The sequence below is a fragment of the Carassius carassius genome, chromosome 36 (assembly GCF_963082965.1).
Source record: "Carassius carassius chromosome 36, fCarCar2.1, whole genome shotgun sequence".
In the NCBI taxonomy this organism is placed as follows: Eukaryota; Metazoa; Chordata; class Actinopteri; order Cypriniformes; family Cyprinidae; genus Carassius; species Carassius carassius.
The window spans coordinates 3,342,543-3,366,247 of NC_081790.1; the positions used below are offsets into that span (position 1 = coordinate 3,342,543).

Consider the following 23,705-nt stretch of genomic DNA (forward strand, 5'->3'; position numbering starts at 1 on the left):
TTTATTCAAACTACTGATTTATTCATGAATGAAGCAAAGATCACTTTATGAATGGATCACTGACACACATGATTCATCAGCAAAATAGAGCAAAAACAGTCCAAATGTACAATGCTGCCTAAATAACTGACAAACAAATAATTGTTTATTGAGCAGTTGTATAATATAAATACCACATGCTATTGTGCTGATATTCTGGAAAATAGCACTACACTGGTGTGATGTTTAACTATGTTATGCAATAAACACATACAAATAAATAAAAATAAAAACTCATACGTGGCAGTTCTTCTCTTGAATTTCGGGGGTATTTCAGACCTTGCATGACACTTAAAAGTTAAGCCCACGCCAAGCTTGCATGTTAAGCATAATGGAGGGTTACGTTAGGCTGTAATGAGATGTTTTAATAGTATTTTAATTTCACAGCAGTAACAAACTTCAGAATGGACCAAAAACTAGTCTGAGAGGAATATGCGTACGATCTTTGATCAGTTTGCTGCCCCCCCAAGAAAGAGTGTTAAGTTCACAAAGATTAAGGAAATGTTTTATTTCTATTTTGGTCAGATTGCTAAATTTACACCACAAACAGCGCATCATTTTGGTTGTATATTTTATTAAATTTCAGTGTTCTTCATTAAAATAAATATATGGTAAATAATAATAATAGGCTAATAAAGAAAAGTTTTGTACAATCCAAACATATACAACAGAAAGCCCTGCTCACAGGAGTCCCTGGAGTGCATACTAAAGACACACACACACACACACACACAATCAGTGGCAATGTGTTTCTATGACAATCTGATTCTTTAGGAAGGTACATTAATATTGTCAGCAGCCAGCGTGAATACATGGAGAAAAGAAAAGATGGACAACATGGAAGCATTTCATGATAAAATATTTTAAAACCACGTAGAGGTCAACACCTATAAACACACACACACACACACGCGCGCGCGCGCACACTCAGATCCCTTGTCACATATGCATTGCACTGCTTAAGTAAGTTTCATATATGAAAAGCAGCATATGAAGAGGTATGAGAAATGCAAAAAACCGGACGCGCTCGTAGACACATTCCCACGTGTCCGTTTATCGTTAGCAACCATAATTCATAGTTCAAGTAGTGGGAGTGTCGTCTTTTGTTCCCTGTGTAAATTAATACTATAGTAAAGTTAAACAAAAAAAAAAGTGTCATATGCAGATTCCTGCCTAAAAAAACAACACTGAACGATGATGTAATCCTAAAACACATTCATTAACTCTGTCAATCAAACATTAAGCTCCACCCACTTCTGACTTCCTCAGCTCTACTTGTGTACCAGCAGCTCAGTGGCCAATAGAAGCACGACAGCTGGTGAGCCAATAGGAAAGCAGGAGTCTAGTGAACCAATAGAATATTAGGAGGCCTGCTCATTAGAAAAACGGCAGTTTAAGATACCAACCCAGTAGCCAATCAGACAGCAGCAGTGGGATCTGATTTGCCAATGGGAAGCTGAATCATGTTCTCTTTGACGTGCTCGGCCGCTTGGCCTGCCACAGGTGGCCGTGGATGGTGAGAGCATCTACGCTGACCGACACGGACTTGGCGGGGATGACGGTGAACTGCTTGCGGTCGGAGCTGTATTTGTAGAGTCTGTCGATCATTTTGCGGCTGATGGCGCGAGGTCCCGTGCCTTTGAGCTTGACGATCTCCTCTGTTTCGGGAGAATATATGTACAGCGCCCTAAACTGACATCCACCATCACGGAAAAGGATTATCAGGTGGTTGGATTCACACCGCTCGATTTCCTGTGGAGTTATGGCAGTGATTTATTACATGCTCAAACATATACAGCTGTATATACGGATAAATATAAATGTAAGTCGGTGATCAACAAATTTTAAATTTTTTACTTTGTTTAATATGAAATACTGTCTTGATAGTAAATTATCTATCTATCTATCTATCATGCAAATATACTATGCACAGAATACATAAAATGTATTGCATAAGTAGGGTAGTATTGTAGCATCCAGGTTTGTCAAAGAAACTGCACTCACCTCCAGAATGGCGTTCTTCTGGGCTTCATTGACTTTTCCTGCAAGACAGCAGTGAGCGATGGCATTCTGGATGATCGGTTTGTTGGACTTTGCACTAGGCTCCTTAAATAATCTGGGTCCTGAGGACAGAAAGAAGAAACACAAACTGAACTAATGGTGCTGAAATGTTAGTTTAGTCAGTTTGGCTGAGTGAACACAAAACATAATTCGTTATTTAATTTACACACTCAAGAAGAGCTGTAAAATGTATATCTCACCGTTGTATTCTGCTACAGATGCGATAGATGAGGCTGTTGAGCCGTTGTCCCAGTCTCGTTCCATGTTCCTGCTCGCATTTCGGCTCAGTATGGGAAAAGATTCCACAGATTCTCCCCTACAACACACATTCGGGAATTCTGTGTTATTACAATCTGATAACTGTAGATATGAGTTATGAACGGCTGACAAATACATAAAAAAAAATATTATGACTTGCAATGCATTAAACTACAGTATTTCATAAAAAAAATTTAATAACTAAAATATATAAATTAAAAACATAAGAAAAAAAAATGAACTAAGAAAAATAAATAAATACACACAAAAATATTATTGCTCTGAAGTAGCTAGTGTGTATCCGTCAACTCCAAGTGCAATGCAAAGTTAATATATATAAATTAATTGACAATAATTAAACTTAACAATAAATATTAATAAATTAATCAAAAATAAAAGAATGCATTAAAAACTAAAGAATAAAAATAAATAACTGCATTTAAATAATCAAGATTTTGGCGTCCACCTATAATTTTAAGTCCAGAAAAGTGGGCTGCACACTGATGGTCTGTTCCCGCTCACCTGTGAGAACTGTCCCCTCCTGATGCCACACTGTCACCGTCAGTAGCAGCAGAGGCCAATGAGAGAGACGATCCGGAGGGAGCAGAACAAAGACTAACCGCTGGAGAGAGGAAGAGTGATGGTAAAATCAAATGTAGCATGTATAGATGCACAAATTCACGCATGTCAAGTCAGAAATATGGCACATTAAAAGGAAAGCTTTCTCACGAGCAGAACAGGAATATTCAGCGCGATGCAGTGATTTAGGGCGGGGCCTCCTGTTACGTGGGCGTGGTTTGGTCGCACCCTGTTCCTCCAGAAGTTCTTGCTGTTTCCTGCGCAGATACTCCTGTTTGATCAGCTCCCTGCGAGTCTTTTCTTCCTCTTTACGCACACGTTCTTCCTCAGCTTTTCGTCTGACACGAACAAACACAAATTACATCAAATTATCTGCAAAAGCCCTTCTACAGTATTTAAAGGTGCCATGTGCAAAAATTGAGGTAAAAATATACAGAAAATGACCTACACGCATCAAAAGTATGAGAAGAAATAAGGGCGATGATGTCATTTAAAAAATGTCAAGTTATAGTGCTGCAGAGATATCAACCTTAATTAGCAGTAGCATTACTAGCCCCGGCCCGACAGGTGTCGTAATACCAGTTTCGGCCATGGGAGGCGGTATGCGGGCAACATAACCACCAGCCAACCCGCAATACACGAATAACTCGCACGGCTTGTGGGCGTACTTATACCTGATGTCAATCATGTGGAAAGTACAGCCCACTACTTCATTTCAGTTCAGGGAAGAGAGCGGAAGGATGACTTAAGCCCTTGGCAAGAGACCACCACCCGCTACAGGGAAACAACCGCGCTCGGAATCACAAATCAAATCCGATAAGAAAAGGAGCCGAACCAGAACATCGGCACTGCTTTCAATCGCTGGAGACAACTGATGGACCTGAAAGAAATGAGGTTCGACACCGAACTTGCAACATTTCTTTTGGATTGGTAAGTTAGATGCTGTTAGTATTTCGCTAGAAGTTTGTTTTATATGTTTGTGTATTTTTTTTTCGGGAAGTTATAACATAGAAATGTATCGAACGCTGTTCTATAAACGTGCTAATGTTAGCGATGGCTAACCGTATCTGCGTTTGATAATTAGCTAGCTATAACTTACCCATTTTTTTATATCATAAGTAACCTGCTCTGTCTAGTCTGTTGGTCTCCGTGTCCTCTTTGCTTCGTGGTTTTTCTGTACTTAAGAAAATTGATGTGTGGCGTGAAAGCGTGTGAAAAGAGTTAATTGCGTGTGTCTCACGGTGAATGCTTGAGAGTTGGCAGCTCTGGTTACGTTGGTTGGCGCTAGCTTGGTCAACATCAGCTGTCTGATGTTGACCAATGATGTTGACAGAATGCTGTCTGTCAAATTAATTTAATTCAAATAATGTGTATATACAACTCAATGTAATATGAACAAAACGAATATGAACATATTCACTGGTAAAGGTGAAGGGGAGTAGCTTGAAGATGTCATGTTTCAAAATCACTTGACATCACCCAACGTTCCTCTGGAGGCAAAACGTCCTCTTATAGCAGCAGTTCTCATTTCCAGTCCTCGCGCCCCACTGCTCTGCATATTTTGCACGTTTCTCTTTGTTAACACACCTGATTCAGATAATCAGCTCGTTAGAAATGAACTCCGTGCATGAACTGTTTTTCAAATGTTCATTGCTCCCTACTCTCTGAGCAGGGGAAATCTGTTGAAGTTTACCTCACATCGAAACATTCATTCACTGATTTGTGCTGTGCAGCGTCTTTAAACATGGACAACTGTGACATCATATACCTCTGTCAATACAATTTAAATTCACATCTTGCACACTTTAATGCACTTTGATTGGAACATATAGCTACGTTCGCTTCGAACTGGAATCATGGCTGAATATCCTGTGATGTCCACTTCGCAGGGCACTTATGTTCGAATAGAACAAATGTCTGAAGCGCTAAGAGAAACGTTCAAAATGTGCAGAGCAGTGGGGCGCGAGGACTGCAATTGAGAACCGCTGTCTTATAGGCTTCGGCTATGCTCTAGTGTTGTTGTGAAGGTAGGGGCGGAGCATAGAGACTATGCTGTTTCTCGTTTGTTACTCTAGACCAATTCACTTTATTGAGGCATACTGCCCCCATCTGGTATGGAATGTGGAGTATGACTTGATTTTTTTGCCAGATATGACAGATGGCACCTTTAAAGACACACTGGATTGACTGTCATTGATACCTGGCTTCATCTCGCTTTAGCTCTGACTCCGCCTCCAGCTGCTGCTTACGAATTCGTGCCTCTTCGGCCTTACGCTGCTGTTTGAGGAGGAACGCAGCCCTCTTCTTAGCAAGCTCATCCTCTGCTTTCTGATCATCCTGCATACAGAAATGAAGACATTGGTTTTAATTTCATATAAGGAACAAAATCACAGTCAGGCAAGATGTGACAAGTAATTAAAAGAGAACATAATTTGCAATTGTGAACAAAATTATTTGTATTAACTATTTTATACTGCAATTTTATTTAATTAAAAACATTTATTAAATTATCGATCATTGCTGCCTTTTCACATTCTTATGGCCTTTAAGAAATGCTAGCGACAGCAAAATGGGATTAGACATCAATGTTCAACCATTAAAAAAAAAAAAAAAGAATATAGATAAAATCACATTAAATGACATATCGAAGTATAATCAGAATAAATGTAATGCAACAACAACAGATAAATCATATTAAAATAATACATTTAGAAACTTTTAAATAATAATAGTAATAATAATAATAATACAAATATATCATATTAAACCACTCTTCTTAGATCCTATAAAAGTAATGATAATAATAATGCATTAAAAATATTTTTTTTTTCTTTTACAATGCAATATAACACACAGACAGATAGAATCATATTATAATAAAAGGTTTAAAATGTATCATGATCTTTTGCAAAAATGCTCTGGTACCTTAAAGAAGAAGCCCAGTCCGTTTTTCTGTTCCCTATCAGGTTCTGTGCTAGTTTCAGCCGGTTCAGCCAGGTCAGATAGGTCCACTTCAATCAGCTGTGCTTTCGTTCTGTTTTCCTCGGACAGATTTGGAACATTCTCCTTTCCAGAGCCGCTGGTATCGCTCCATTCCCGGGTTTGATCGACAGGCGACGGTTCCAGCAGGGGGAGCCCATTTTGGGGCGAGTTAAGGCTGTCGACGTGCCGGTTTTCGGCGTCCTGCAGTCTGAACGGAGTCTTGCGAATAATTCCTTTTGAGCCACGCCCACCCGCTTTAGCTCCGTCCTCATCCTCATTCTCAGCCCGGGGGGTCCTGCCTCCCGGTGTCAGAGTGCTTGCTTTCGCCGCTGGACGAATGTTTGCATCTTTGCTCAGTTTGAGGTCGATAGGTTTCTTCCGAGCTGTATGACTCGAGCTGAGCCTGGGAGAACGTTTGGTTGCGGTGGAAAGGGTTTCTGTGAACTGTACGTTAAGGCGCGACTTAGTCTCAGGTTGCTCTGGCAGGTGTTCGTTTAAGGGCGGCACAGTGCTCGGTTTGGTTTCCTGCGGGGACTGGGTGGCCTGTTTTATGAGCAAGTTCTGCTGGAGAGACAGTTGCATCATTTGCTGCTGTATCGCTCCGATGGCTTCGTTCAGGAGCTCAATGGAATGGCTACATTCGCTGAGATCTGGTTCTCCGCCCACATCATCCGAAGCCCCGCCCCCTCCTGTTATACTCAAACGATTGTCCTTATCCTCCTCTACCAGCGTTTCTTTACTATCCGTGTTTTTTCCTTGGGATTTCAGAATTTCAACGCAAGAGTCGTCCTTCGCAAGTGTTTTCTCTTTAAACCCAATTACTGTTTTCAGTGGGTGTGGCAGTGTGTCGCTCCTCCCCTTTTTAACGACATGCAAGAACGCCGCTTTTCCCAGCTGCAGCCGTTTCCGAGCCGAATGGTTCTCCATCTTCTTTTTCTGCATTTCAATAGAGCGCCGTTTCTCTTCCAGCTGCATGCGCAGGTGTACAAGTTCGGAAGCGAGGCCAGGTCGGCCACCTGGCGTTCCCGGAGTCACATCCAAAGGGAACTGTACGCTTTCGGATTTATCAGGAGTGGTTGCCAGCGAGCTCCCGGTGCTGTAGCAGCCATCGGGAAATCCGACTTTATGTCTACGGCGTTCTGCGAAACTCGTCATGCGGCCAGTGCCAGTCGATGTGCTGCTGGCCTGCGACAACATGCTGGGGCAAGGACTCGCCCTTCCACTCGCGCCTTCTTTATCATCCCGTTCACTCAAGCAAACATCCTCGCGCAGTTTCACAGACTCCTTTTCCTCTCTGAGTCCCATGCATTTCCTCCCAGCTTGCATCAGAACAACTTTGGAAAGCTCTTGGACCTCTATTTCATCATCTTCCTCAAACTCCGAATCTGAGGTGATGTCCTCCCATCCTCTGAGCGGACTGTCCAGCACGCACTCTGCATCGTCCTGCAGCAAGAAGCTTCCGGGAGATTGTGCTCTAGAGCTTGCTTGCTCTATGCTACCAATCGGCGTAAATGTATGGTTGAGAGGGCATTCTGTGGGCGTATATGTCCCCTGGCATCCCTGACTCCGCCCCTCTCCACTCTCCTCCCACTTACTAATCCCTGTTTTCTCCTTATTTGGTCGTAGAGCCGCAGGTTGCAATGGTTCCAAGAAGAAACTCTCGGTTCGGGTGTCATCCTCTGTGTTAATCACAGCCAGTAGCTCCTCCTCTTCCTCCTGGCTGTCATAGTGACGTGTCTGGGGGAGGGGCTGGCCGTTGATGCGGTGCCGTGGAGTGATGGAGATGACATTGGAAGCTAAACTGTCCTTGCTTATGGATCGAGCCAAGTTGATATTATCGCCACATACACGTTCCCAATCCATCTCCATCTGAGAGATGGGTCTGAGAAAACAGATTTAAAATTTTAATGGGTTAGTCATTCATTCAAGAACTGGGCTGTTGTAAAACTATAGAGATTTTGCAATTTCCAAATAAAAGGAGAGTAATTATATTAGATAAAGAATATAAGAAATAAAGTAGCTTTCGTTTGTTTTTAATTACCTGGATTTCCAAAAATAGATATTAACACAGAAATAAAAATAATTAAATAATTTTCATAGAATTTTATTTATACTATTACAGTATTTATTTTGAATAAGCATTTCTTTGTAAATTTTCAGTTTTTATGTGCTTTTGTCATTTTTATTAGTTTTTTTCCCCTATTTGTCTTTAATTTATTTTTATTTTTAATAATATAAGTACTTGTTAATTTATTTTACTTATTTTATTTCAGTTACCTGTAGTTGCCAGACCAAGTATTAAATATAAAATATCATAAAATATTTAGAAATAAAGCCAAGTATCAGAATATTACAAAAATATTTAAAAATAAAGCAGAGTTTAACTATAATAACAATAATAATAAAAAAAAAAAAGATTAATAGTTTTAGTTATAGCGAAAACATTTGACCTGACCCTAACCTTTGTTTACGTTCTGTCCAGGCAAACTGTGGTCCAAGCATGAGTCCATCCTTACGGGACAAAGAGTTTGACCTGTTCCTGAGCTCTGCTCACAGAATGATAGAGAAAGATGAAAAAATAGAGTATCAACTGTTCAGTTTAATACATTTTATTGATTTAAGTGCAATATGTGAATATTGCTAAAAGTTTGATTAGAAGATGTAGTTACCTGAATTCTCCTCCACCTGAGTGGGCTTCTGTGGTCTCTGCCGCAGTGGGAGGAGCGGGTGGGAGGGGCTGTGGGAGGGGCTTCTGTTTGTTCTGAAAATCAAATACTGGTTTTATAAAACAATCAATGTAATGCAAAATATGTACTGCAATGTGCAACAGATCATCAGGTACTTCAAACAGACTTACACAGACAATGTCTCCTCAGGGTGCAAGTAATACCGCATACAGCCATCAGGAGTGACAGCGGTCGCCAGCGAGTCGGCTGAAGGAGAGGGAGTTAAGAAGCTTCGCTTGGTGGCACTGGATATGTGCACATGAAGGCAGGGACTCTTTGGCTGAAAAGACGCTCTCACTGTCAGATCGGAGCAATGGGTTGTCAATCACAACACAGCATTTAAATAAAAGAGTGAATGAATCATGAGATGGACATTTTTAGATTAAAAATAGTGAGCTTTAAAGACTGGATGCAAACCATCTTTAATCTCTTGAAGGTCTCTTGGCTTTACGAAGTCCGGCTTCACTACTTCAAACCACCAAAAGAGCTCAGCAATGAAAACCATCACGTTATGCTGGAGGAACAAGAACAAGTCAAAGACTGTAATGCACAGAAATGTAATGCACAGAAATTTACACATTTTTGTAACTTTAACTTTAATTAGTCTCAAAGGTAATTCAACTTTTTTTACTAGAATACAGTAAATATAAACTGTACTAAAACAGAATTATTGTATTATTTAATTAAATTCTATTTTAAGCTAAACTGTAATTAAAATCTGCATATATTAAAGACATTATAAAGAGTATGACAATGTACAAATAGTTTACCATTTAATTTGACTAATTAGATTAACAATGTATTTTAATTATTTATATATTATAACTAGTTATTGATATTTTGAACAAGCATTTCTTTTATATTCAGTTTTAGTTTTAATTTTAGTTTTAATTTTTTGTATGTGCTTTTGCCCTTTTGTTATGGTTTTATATTTCTATGTGGCTTTTATTTTTATTTAAATTTTTGTTTTAGTAATTTAAGTACTTCATATTTAGTATTTATATTTAATTTTATTTCAGATTTAATTCAATTAAAAAAATTTATTAATACTTTGTTTATATGAAGTAAATGTATACTAAAATAGAATAATTGTATTTAATTAAATTTTTATTTGTTTTGGCTTTAAATTATTTTCATTTCATTTTTTTAGTAATTTGTGTACTTCAAATTCAATATTTATTTTTTATTTTATTTCAGTTTTATTTAAATAAAAAAAACAATTATTCTTAATTTTAGATTATATACAGTAAATATATAGTACAATTATTATTATTCAATTATTTTTTAAATTATTATTAAAATAAGCATATGTTAAAGGCAGTAAAACAAAACAGACCATGATGTGCACATACTTTACATACCAATTAGATTAATTGGACAAATAATCTTAGTTTATTTTTTAAGTATGTCAATTTAAAAGTACAAGTAGATTTGTTTTCACGGAGCTTCAACTGAAGAATGCATGCAGTGCTGTTTTATTTTTTGCATTTGGTTTCTTTAAAAGGTAGCGATTTTATCTATACCTCTGTATTACTGAATGAAATCTATTATTCAGTACAAACCTTCAGCACCGGCGGGCCGTAGAGCAGGTCTTCAGTGTGCAGGTAAAAACACCTGTTCAGGTATTCGTTAGAAAACTCCCGAAGCAGATGGATGTTATAAACGCTGTCCGACAGAGACGGCACCTCCTTCAGACAAATATCTAATCGAAAAGACATTTATAATGTAACAAAGTAGGCTCCTTCTATTTCAAATGCATGCTACATTCTTTAAACATTCTATTCAACAAAGAAGATTCAAAATGTGGAGTTGAATAGATTGCAACAATTTACATAATGATTCTGCCCATTGTGTGTCTGTATACCATCTAGCCTCATGTATTCAGGGCAGTAGAAGTGAATGAGCGCTAGCAGAGCCTTGCCATCACAAACATCCTTCACCAGATCCTCCATCACAGCCAGGTGTGGGAACGGCCGGCCGGACAGGTGCTCTCTACGATACCGTACCTGAGAGAGAGCAGACAGGGGCTTACAAAGCGTCGAACACAGATCAGACACACACAGTCTCTCGCTTACTAAATCACACGCTCACTTTAAATATGACCGTTCTATGAGAAATGAAAATCCTATCATCAATTAATCACACTCATGTCACTCCAAAAACATGCTTTTGTTCATATTGTTTAAATACTGTTTTTACTTTAGTGCTCTGTAAATGACAAAGAAGCATCGTACGACTTAATAATAAACAGTTTATATTAAAGCACAACAATCCAATCCAATTTTTGCGTGCTTACGATACATACAGATGACAGGACTTTCATTTCCAGAGGATTAAATAAAAAAATATTATTTTCATGCAAAATTACCTCCATATGTGTGGAATGTGTTGCATGTTATAGCAGTTTCTTACGCGCCAATGAATTTCATTAAAAATTATGTTAACATTTTGTGTGTGTGTGAGTATATGTTTCTCATGTTTTTAGTAAAAGGGAAAGTTCACCCAAAAATAATAATTAAGTCATTAATGACTCACCCTCATGTCGTTCCAAACCCGTAAGACCTCCGTTTATCTTGGGAACACAGTTTAAGATATTTTAGATTTAGTCCGAGAGCTCTCAGTCCCTCCATTGAAGCTGTGTGTACGGTCTACTGTTCATGTCCAGAAAGGTAAGAAAAACATCATCAAAGTAGTTCATGTGACATCAGAGGGTCAGTTAGAATATTTTGAAGCATCAAAAATACATTTTGGTCCAAAAATAGCAAAAACGACGACTTTATTCAGCATTGTCTTCTCTTCCGTGTCTGTTGTGAGAGAGAGTTCAAAACAAAGCAGTTTGTGATATCCGGTTCACGAACGAATCATTCGATGTAACCGGATCTTTTTGAACCATTTCACCAAATCGAACTGAATAGTTTTAAACGGTTCGTGTCTCCAATAAGCATTAATCCACAAATGACTTAAGCTGTTAACTTGTTTAATGTGGCTGACACTCCCTCTGAGTTAAAACAAACCACGACGTAATGGCGTCATTGGCGATGATTGCCCATGATTCAAGCCTTTGGTTTACCCGCACTCATAACACTAGCACAGAATCAGTTCAGAATCAATCACCAAAAGAATCAGTTCGGTTCAGACGCTCTGTGTGTCAGTCTGCTTCACGCTGAATCACACATGCGCAGTATCATCAGCTCCTCGGTTCTCGAATCGGACACGTCTGACAGAAACTGTTCTTGACTCGTGAACGAGTCATTATCTGGCTCGGCTCGGTGTTCATCTTCAGTTCTCTCTTCACAGCAGTTCAGTCAGTGTACTGTTTGAGTAAATGAATTACTCCGGGATATTGGTTTGTTTGAATTTAGAGGGAGTGTCGACCACATTAAAAAAGTTAACAGCTTAAGTCATTTGTGGATTAATGCGTATTGGAGACGTGAACCATTTAAAACGATTCAGTTCGATTTGGTGAAATGGTTCAAAAAGATCCGGTTACATCGAATGATTCGTTCGTGAACCGGATATCACAAACTGCTTTGTTTTGAACTCTCTCACAACAGACACGGAAGAGAAGACAATGCTGAATAAAGTCGTAGTTTTTGCTATTTTTGGACCAAAATTTATTTCCGATGCTTCAAAAAATTCTAACTGACCCTCTGATGTCACATGGACTACTTTGATGATGTTTTTCTTACCTTTCTGGACATGGACAGTAGACCGTACACACAGCTTCAATGGAGGGACTGAGAGCTCTCGGACTAAATCTAAAATATCTTAAACTGTGTTCCCAAGATAAACGGAGGTCTTACGGGTTTGGAACGACATGAGGGTTATTAATGACATAATTATGATTTTTGGGTGAACTATCCCTTTAACTATATAGTAGTGGTGTCAAATGATTAAATCGCATCCAAAATAAAAGCTTTTGTTTACATAATACATGTATGTGTGCTGTGTATAATTATTATTAATATTTTAACACACACATGCATGTACGTATTAAAAAAAAGTTTATATTTTAAATATATTTATGTAAATACATGTAAATATTTTCAAAATATATACTGTATGTGTTTGTATTTATATATACATAATAAATAAACACAGAACACACACATATGCAAACAAAAACGTTTATTTTGGATGCAATTAATCATTTGAGATAGATAGATAGATAGATAGATAGATAGATAGATAGATAGATAGATAGATAGATAGATAGATAGATAGATAGATAGATAGATAGATAGATAGATAGATAGATAAACTAAAGCTAAAGTTAAAACCACGCAAAAATGTTAAACGTTATATTAAATCAATTAAAAATATTTTTCTCAATGTATCACATTTTAATTTAGTTTAACATTTAAATAAAAATATATAAATTGCATTTGTGAAACTACTTTACATATGTAAAATAAACAAAAACTGTAAAAAAAGAAGACAAAACAACAAAATTACTAAAATGAAAATTTAATAATGAAAAAATACAACGAAATTTGATCTGAGTTATAACAGTATCTCAATGAAACTAAAATAGCAAAATTAGTAAAAAGATTAGTATATTTAAATAAAATTATTATATATAATCAACTATATTAAATAATTGTGTATATATATATATATATATATATATACTGTATTTTATATAAATTATAATGATTAAATATAAATAAATTGATTTTATATTATTAAAATGTGCAAAGTGTGCAAACGTATACATGTAAATAAAATATGTACAGTTACTATTAGTTTAATTAGTACATATAAACAAAATCTTAAAATAAAAAATGTGTTTAAAATTTGATATAATAGTATTTTATATAATAGTATAAATTTTAGAACGGTTGGATGTGTGGATGCATGAAAAGACAGATGGATGCATGGAAGAGTGAAGCATCTAAGAGTGAGTGTTAGATGTCTTCTAGTCAATTTGAGACCCAAAATGACTGAAAAAAAAGCACTGGGTTTGGGTCCGTGCAGACCTCGGGTATGTGTATGTGAGAGAGCATGAGTACTGTACCACACGAGAGAACTCCACCGGCTCCAGCATGCAATGGGCCAAAGCGTTCATGAGATCAGGCTGAGACAGACAGACACAAAACGAGAGAGAGAGAGAGATGGACAGACGGATGAATGCATGAGATGACCATGACACACACACAACATCTAGTCACGCTTTTCCTGCAGCGTGACATGACGGACGCAGGGGGCGCTGTGGCACTTACAGGCACAAGCTTCCAGTACCATTTTGAGGGAGACTATCCGACAGGAAGGGGCGGGACAAGAGACAAACAGGAAGAGTATAAAGGTTAAACGTCGAGCAGAGAAAGAGGTGGAAGGAGAAGAGAAGGATCAGATCTAGATGAATGCAATCTGATCAGAGAACAGGGTTGAACGGTGTAGTAAAATGCACAGCTACTAATCGAAGCGGAGAACTCAGGCCTGCATGCTAACACTCGTGGTGCTGCTTGACTATCAGATGGTTTGGAGACTCGTGATTGGTCAGACCTTCTGATGGCATGGCGAATCCAAGAGCGGCTGTTTGATCTTGAGCTCCTTCTCGGAGAGTTCTCTCGTCTTCAGAATCACCTGCAGCACACAAACACACACAGATCAGCGTGAACTTGACTTCATTTCACACTCTAGTAGAAGAGTCTGAGATACTGTGAAAACACTCAACAGACTGGAACTGCCAAGATTATGATATGACATGTCATGTGACCTATCAGATGTCTGGGCAAAATACTCCACTTTATTGGTGAGAATGAATCATGAAAAGACTCATTTTTGTCTTGTGAAATAATTCAGAAGGAATATACCCTAATTTTTTTTAAACATTTTGTTTGGTCATTTTTATCCACAAACAAACGTTTTTGGGGTCACTTTCTACTCTTCCACATCTTTTGAATGAGGTAGGTCACTTCTCAAATCTTTTTGTTTAACTGGTGATAAAAAAAGTGAAACAATATTCAATATAATATAAGAATTTTTTTGTGATTCGACTTTAGAGGTTTAGTTTCCTAGAGTTTTTAATATCATTGAGATACTATTTTAGTTTTTATTAATATTTTTTTATTGTTAGATTTTCTGTTTCATTTGAATTTTAGTAAAATCTTTAGTTTTTTTTGTGTGTGTTTTTGACTTTAGTAGTGTCTTTTTTTCTTTTTTATACATTGTTATTTCAGTTTTTATTTCAGTTCAGGGACATTACATACATTTCTATTGCTACATTAGATTTTTATTTTGAATGAACTCCTAAACAAAAAATACTGAAAAAAGAAAAATCATAAAGCTTTTTACCCCATTCTTACCTTGAAAGTAAAAAAAATAAAAAAATAAATACTTATTTGTTCATTTTGCTCATACATCTTAGAACAAAGAGTTTGTACAGTATATTTTCTGTTTCTTTCATTTTAACAAACTATCAAACGTCTTAAAGGCACAGTAGCAAAATAACATTTATTTCTAAGGCTCAGAAAGAGAGGATGAAAGTGACAGTGAAAAACAAAACTATAACATGCTTGGTGCAAGAAACCTTGACTAATATCATATTTATACTGCAATGTACTGAATAAAGGAAAGAAACGCTGACCTTGTTGATCCAGAACAGCATGGTGTCCTCCACGTCGAAGGGAAGCTCTTTAGAGGCACAGAAGGAGGAGAAGCGCTTGACACTGGACACAACTCGCTCTGTAGCCATCATCTCCAGCGTATACGCCATCATCAGAGCGTCTATCAGCGGGATATGAGAACTCTACACACACACAAACACAAAACAATAAGAGCTGAACACAGGATGCTGCATATGAATAACAACTATATTCACAATACTGCACAGTACATACATACTGTAAAACATAATATGTGAAACAAGGCAGAATGCAATCATTTTTTAATGGTGCCTTGGTAAATTACTGAAATAAATATGTTTAAGTTAAAGTACTAAAATTACTTAAAAACATCAATAAAGTAAAAAATAAAATAAAAAATTATAATATAAAAAAACTAACCAAAAAATATATAGTGTATAGCTAATTCAACACATTAATAAATAATGTAATAGTATATAAATAATACTAAAATAATACTGCTGGGAAGTTACAAATCTGGAAGTCATAATGGTGTTGTGATATGCGTTTCAGTGATTTTGGTCAGAATAAATGTAAAAAGAGTAAATAAAATATATATGTAATAAAAAAAAATAAAATAATAAAATATTGTAACTTTGATCAATGTCGATCAGAGAGAGAATTCATCTGTCTATATCAAACGACTGAAATAATTCAGTTTCATTCCTGCCTGAATGTGGAAATCAAATATTCAAGCTATTTATATAAGTGGTCTCTGAATTTATAAATGACAAATTAATCCAAATTTTTGTTTTGACAAGCATAAATAAATAATATATTAAAAATAATAAATAATATTTTTTCTGCTCTCAACATTATTTTTATTTTTTTCATTGGGATCGGTCTTGTTATTGTATTAAAACAAACTTTTGGTTACTGAAATGAAGCTGAAATTAAATTAAATATAAATAATAGGTAAAAAAAAAAAGTAAAATAAAAGCTGATTCAAGAAATTAATAAATGCTGATAAATATTTACTGAGAAATACTATAACTATACTAATAAATATATAATATACTGTAGAACTAAAAATAAAACTAAACTTCTGTGAAGTTACATGTTGAGAAATCAGAACTGCTTAATACATCTAACACCCCCCCCCCTCCACACTGTAACCTGGCCACTATCTTCAGGTCAGGAGTCAAAGGTGGGAATCACACCATCTTAATAGGGGTGGAGGAGAGGTCGTCGCAGGAGACAGGTGTGTCGTCTGCTTCTCTGACACACATCCCGCGGCGTGCGAGCGTATGGATCACGTCCTGATGGGAGCTGAGCGCAGACGCCTGGTCGCCCTTCAGCAGCAGAACACACACCCTGCAGTACAGCTCCGAGGACAGCAGCAGAGACAGCACCGGGGGCTTGATGTGCTCCACGCAGTACTGATCCCTGTAGAACGGGTCTCGCAGGTCCGCTGGGATGTGCTCTGACACACACACACACACACACACACACACACAGAGTTATACAAAATAAACAAAAACTAGTGTAATATAAACTTATTTTATTTCAGCTTGTTACCAAGGCACTTAGTTGAAGCACTAAAATAACTACAATTAAAAACTATATAGACATTATTTTTTAAATAATAACAATAGACAAAAAAAAATCACTTAAATAAAATATAAAAATAAAATGTCATTCAAAATCTATAAAATATCAATGCATATTGATATTATTTAGATTCAAATGCAGATAAATTGGATTTATGTGTGCACGTGTGTGCATATGTATAAATATGTATTGCGTATGTATTCACAAACTGTAATAATTTCAGAAAATCTAATACTTTTTTTATATAGAGATAATACAGAAAAATATTTTAGGAAAAAAAATCTAGTAACTATATAATATATAATGATGAACATTATATAATCATTATAATGATATATGTAAATATTACCATTATACTGCATTTTAATTGTCTTAAATTCTATATATTTATAAATTAAAAATATAATTTCTCTCTCTCTTTTTTTACATTTTGGGTAAAATGTGACCTTTAACTAAAGTTATAATCTAACTTTAAATAAACTGTAAGTGTAGACTTGACAAATCAGACTGTAAGAACTGTAGACAGATTGTTTGAAAAAGACTGTAAGACAAAGATGTGGAAATACAAACGGAAAACTAAAGGTGATTTTGAGAACATCTTGCCGGCCGAATCAAACAAAACAAATACAAACAGTTCCACAGAGAGCCACGACGTCCGGCATCTCAGTGTGATCACACATTCACGTCTTCAGTGCTAAGCTAATTATAGCTAACTGCTAAACTAGTGTGGCTAAGCAACGAGACGATGTTTATTTCTCTTGTTGTCATGCTTGTCCTTGTGTGTTTGATTCAGACGTGAGAAGAGAGCATGGTCAAGATAAGCAGCTTTAGGTGATGCTGACAGCTCCGCAGGTGGAAGACAGTCACCGTTTATTATTAGTGCAAGCACAAAATTACACTTTTTCCTCTAAATTGTCTATTTCTCTCTTACAGGTACATTTGTTTGTTTGCATTTTTTTTCCATTCTGCCATGGGTCAATCTAAGCTTTTGTTAAATTAAGAGGTCAAAGATCAACCAGTCAGATTGAAGCCTGAGGAAGATTAACGGTGGCTGACTGTCTCATATGAGACGTGTGTGTGTGTGTGTGTGTGTGTGCACATATGAAAGTGTGCATTTGACAAATCCTACACAGACAACACTAAAGAAACTAGGGCTGTGAATCTGTGGCAAGGCAGCGATTCGATTCGATTACGATTCATAGGTTTTCGATTCGATTCAAGAACGATTTTTGCAAATTTAGAACGATTCAATTCGATTATAACGATTCGATTCTGCATTCTTTAAGTGCATTCATGGGATTATTTAAATGCTTCTACTAAATTCTTTAAATGCTTAGTCAGGGGGCAAATTACAGTAGCATTTATGGTTAGAGAACCATAGGTTAGAAAAAAACCTTTGTCCATTGTTAAATGCTAGTTTAATGATGCGACATGGCATACGTAAAAATGTATGTAAGCCAAGTTTTTAAAAAAAGAGCTTAAAGAGTATTATGTATAAGCTAACATTTTGTCACACCAGGGGCGTAGCCATAATTTCAGAAGTGACAGAAATGTCAAATACAAGCATTTTATGTATGTAGCCTATATAATAATAATAATTATTATTATTATTATTTAAATTTTTTTTTTTTACAAGGAATTATCTTCTTTTTTAATTACTTTTAATTAGCTGTAATAAATCAAATACACTGCTGGACAATAATCAATCATTTGTAATCGATATTTTTTTCCAAATGGCAATTTTATGATTGTTTTATATACTAGGCTACATTTAAGACAAACCATTGACCAAACCAGAGCCATTGACAAACTACAGAAAAGTAAAACTACTTGCCACGAGTCCTATAGATCACACGTCAGCTACGTCAGAGACGAACGGAGCGCGAGCGCAATCCTGTGACAGTCTCACTCGTAAACGGTGGAGCGCGTGAAGGACAGATAAGAGGCACGATTCACGAACACTCTTCAAGGTCTCCATTAATTCATGCGTGTAGTAATTTAATGTGTATACATTTTGAAAGCATTGAATCGCTATAGAAATCGGGATTCATTCGATTCTTAGCATTTTGAATCGATTACTGTCCAAAATCGGCGATTCACGATTCAAAAATCATGTTTCAAGATCGATGCATATGAATCGACAGGGTTTGTAATCGATGCATCGAGAAAACGAGTGAATCGTTACACCCCTAAAAGAAACACAGCACTGGTGGGATGTTTGAAAGAAGGGAATGTATGGGATTTATTTTTAAAGTGGAAAGAGACAAATCGGTTTAAAATCAAACTGGAAAATTGGACTTGTCACTTTCCATTTCCAGATTTTCCCATGGGTTTTTTTCGTTTTTTTTAACTCTTTGCAAGATTGTTCCTGTTGAAATCAGTTCATTTGTACTGTTCGCACCGAGTGAACTCTAGTATCCCTAAATGTCTCACCATTCAGAATCAGATTACCATGGTGCCACTTTCTTTTGAAGACGCATCTTAACCACACACTTTTCATCTTTTTCAATGAAGACATTTGCCATTAAGATTACTCTTAAATATCCCAGAATATTAAAATAAAATATTTGTACAAATATCATGTGACCCTGGAGCACAAAAGCAGTCTTAAGTAGCATTGGTATATTTTGTAGCAATAGCCAAAAAATACATTGTATGGCTCTAAATTAAAAATATATATATTTTATGCCAAAAATCATTAGGATATCAGATCATGTTCCATTTTCCATGAAGATATTTTGTAAATTTCCTAGTGTAAATATATCATTTTATATTATATATATATATATATACACACTAAATGATTAGTTATTTATAGCGTATTTATAGAGCTTTCAGATTATAAAAGTCAGAAAATGTACCTTATGACTGGTTTTGTGGTCCAGTCTTGCAAATATACTTTTAATTTCAAATGTATTTTTTTAAATGAATGACATTTTTATTGCTAACATTGTATTAAAATCAAAAACTCTATACACACACACACACACACATTACAAACAGGTTTGTGTGTGTGTGTGTGTGTGTTTGTGCTCCTCATTAATAAACAAAGTCTGACAGTCAGAAATGGGTCACACACACAAGGGTTTCCCTCACAATGACATCTGACCATATCTTCAACACTGGACAAAGAGCTCCAGAGCTAAACTCCACATAAACCCACACAATCACATCAAATCATCTGAGGAGGCAGCTTCAGGTTCCAGTCAGAGCCGGAAAATCTCGGAGAAAGGACCAATCAAATACTAGAACTCAACAATATTCTGAAATATCACAAGTGCAACTGAGTATTTATATTCAGATTTGTTGATTAAAAAGGTAATTTACATAATGTAAAATCTGTTTTAGCAAGTGTGACAGTGTGCATGGGATTTCAAACATAGACAATGCATTGCACATATATTGTAAAACATTAGGCAAATTATGGTGATTAATTAAGATACTTTTTCTCATTCACATGCATGAGGTGATCAAGATTTTTTTTTTTTTTGTCACTTTTTTTCCAAGATTTTCAAGATCAAGGTCTTACAGATCAATATGGATCTATTAGAAAGCATAACAAAGCTCATTTCAAATGCTAATCAAAAATGAATCATAATCATCTACATAGATATATCTATATACAATCAGACAAACATGAAATATTTTCCGAAATATTAAATTAGCATCACAAAAATGTAATAGGTGTTATAGCACAGCTCTCTGTAAAAAGTAGGATTAATATTATATCAATCTTCATATGCATTCACACAGTAAACTCCATAGAAATTATATATATACTAAATCTCAACTGCTTGATTTTTATTTAACATTATTGATCTGCCCTTTATATTAAGTTGCATTGCACATATATTACAAATATAAACAATAGGCAAATGTATATACTTAATTTATTAGGATTAATATTATATCAAACTTTATTTGCATATATACAGTAAACAAATCACGATATGAACTAGCAAACTGTATAAAGAGATATTTACTATATAGCAAATCTCAACCTCATGTTTTTTTCCAAATCACAAAACGTTACTATTTTCGCTCCACTTTTTATATAAAGTTGAATATATATAAAGTATATACTGTATAACTGCCCAACTTTAATCTGCTAAATGCAACTAAACGGTATGACGATATTATAATACTATAAACATCAACATCCTGATTTTCTGTAAAGCTGCTTTGAAACAGTGTATTGTAAAAAACATGTACTTGACATGGTTATCACATAAGACTTTTCTATGGCAATGCATCCATTATTTGCACCTTTAGTCTAAATGAGCTTTGTGATGTAAAACACGTTGTTATTTCTGTTCCCTGATTAGACTTAAGACGCTCTGCTAGAGGAAAACACACACACACGCACCACCATCATCATCATCACCTTCCTCCTGCCTTTCAAACACACATCCAGTAAATTTCCTTGATCAGGCATCGATCACAATTATTTATTCCAAAGGCTCTGCTCAACTCAAGAGCACTGAGAGAACGTCAGGTCCTTTCAAAACCTCTCTCGTGGTCAGTTTAGAGCCGTGGTCACTGTGAACTGTGAGAACTAAGACTAAGAAGCTACACACACACACTCTCATGCCAACACACACACCTTCTGCTACTTCAGAACTATTTCTCCATGCCAGTGAACACATCTCACTGCCAGCATCCAAAGCAAGCAGTTTAACAGGTTCACCAATAAGAAACAATAATAAAAAAAAATAATAAAAAATATTACAAAAAATAAAATGAAAATAACATTATTGATAAAATGTTTTATTTTAACGTATTTAATTTAATAAAAATGAATAAATAAATTATATATATATATATATATAAAATTGTATGTATATATGTATATTATATGTATATATATATATATATATATATATAAATTTTTTTACTGTACATAAAGACTATGAGAACTTGTGGCTATAATTTATTTTTTACTTTTAATTTTAAATATTAAACAAAAATATTTAACATTATAATGTGCAAATATTATAATAATATTTGTATAATTTGCTATTTGGTGTGTTTTTTTTTAATCACAATTGTGGCAATAATTTGTTTTTAATGTAATAATATTTGTTTAAATTGATGAATAATTGGTGTTTTTAAATTTTAATTGATAGCTCAACTATTGATTTAATCTATAAATGTATACAGAGAGTAGAAATTTTCCAATTCAATCTTTGGTCACAAATAGCAATAAGAGTTAAAGGTTAATAAAAAATATATATATAATAAATAAAAATAAATAAATAAATAGATATTATATATTATTTCATTATATATATATATATATATATATATATAATGAAAGCATATTAAAAACATGAAACTCTTTCTTTTTCTATCTGAAAAGATATTAGTTACTAACACAAATTAAGAAATAAACACCAAGTGGTGTTTGTTTTTGTTTGGACAAGGTACTTCTATGGTTTTGGGGAAGCTTGGAGGAAACTATAAATATGATTAAAACTGAAATTCAAAGGGTGTCACTGTTTGTAAGAGAGGGACTGCAGAAAAGAGATGCACTTGCCTTCCCCGTACGCTTTGGCGAACAACCAGCGGAGGTTTGCTTCTATCTTGGCTCTAGCTGAGTCGTACATTTCCAGCGGCACGATTTCAAGTCCACCTTCAACCGAATCCGCTCTTCTCAGGACACCGTCCCCGCCTGCAAGCGCTCCTACATCCATCCTAAACACACACACAAACATGTGGTCAAGGGTTAGTGAACACATCTTAAACAGTTCATCACTAGAAAAAATCAATTCAGTCAAAGGAGTTATTCATTTGGTCTTCCATTCCTCATAAAGCTATCACATAGCTTCAGATGTTCACTATGCAAAGTATTATACAATGACACGAGTAGAAATTCAACTATACCTTTAATAACCTTGGAGTTTTGTTCCTTATAAAGTGGCTTTGAAGTCATCTATATGCTAAAATAAAAATACATTTTCGGGATACACACACATTAAAATTTTCTCTTCTAGGAAAACAGATCCAAATATTGAGGACTCATCCTGCATTTTGGAGCATAAACTAATTATTGTCCAATAAAATGCTTTCTAGAATTACATTTTAAAAATCTACAGTATTCTGCCCTAGAAAATTTAATATGAACGACTATTTATATTGATATGACTTGTTGAGGAGTAAGCTGGAAAAGTGAAAAACAGTCCTATAATGAGGTGAAAAATAAAAATGATGCTTTTAAAAAAAAATGGAAATTGTCATGATTCTAACAATATGCCTGGATCATGACTAAAAGAGAACAAAAATGGTAGAAAGAAAACAAGTGCACATAGGATGTATTTCACGTTATATATTTTTTTAGGAGCACTTCTATATATTTGTAATATTTTCAAACTAGAAAAGTCAGCTTGTACAAAAGACAACATCTACTGTACTGCTGCACATTTGACAGATGAAACTCCTTTGACTGTGATGTACCATAGTAAATAGCATCAGTGTACCATGGTACTACCTCAGTATTAAGCACACCTTTTTAATAAAGACAGTTTGCAATCATTGTAAAATCGTGCCCAGAAACCCCAGAACAGCCCAAAAAAGGCCCAGCCAGACAAACAAACCAACATCCAGATCCTGATCAGGTCCCCCACTCCTACTCCTAAACCTACCAATACTAGGGGGGGTAATAATTCGGCAGGGGTGGTCGAAATTGGGCACAACACCGGAACAGACCAAACAATGAATGATCTTAATGATGAACAATCACCTACCAATGACCCAAGATAAGACAGCACTGATGAGTGACCATTCAAAAGTCACACAAAAAAATTGAATATGATGTATATCTGTGTGAAATCCTCAATGCAGACGAGAGATTATGAATGAACGGAGGGTGGTTTACTATCAAGTT

At 35.6% G+C, this 23,705-nt stretch overlaps 1 protein-coding gene across 1 annotated transcript; it reads right to left on the reverse strand.

The window, feature by feature from the left end:
• Positions 1-810: 810 nt before the first annotated feature.
• Positions 811-23,700, reverse strand: LOC132116930 (calmodulin-regulated spectrin-associated protein 1-B-like). Its single transcript, XM_059525836.1, has 19 exons — positions 23,566-23,700; positions 22,359-22,516; positions 16,432-16,694; positions 15,235-15,396; positions 14,151-14,231; positions 13,663-13,722; positions 10,510-10,651; positions 10,208-10,347; positions 9,063-9,159; positions 8,777-8,942; positions 8,589-8,680; positions 8,381-8,465; positions 5,863-7,801; positions 5,138-5,274; positions 3,088-3,275; positions 2,881-2,980; positions 2,301-2,416; positions 2,044-2,162; positions 811-1,791 (listed from the first exon to the last, which is right to left on the reverse strand). The coding sequence occupies exons 1-19, from the start codon at positions 23,601-23,603 to the stop codon at positions 1,501-1,503; spliced, it is 4,374 nt and encodes a 1,457-aa protein (XP_059381819.1). The 5' UTR covers positions 23,604-23,700; the 3' UTR covers positions 811-1,500.
• Between the last annotated feature and the right edge of the window lie 5 nt (positions 23,701-23,705).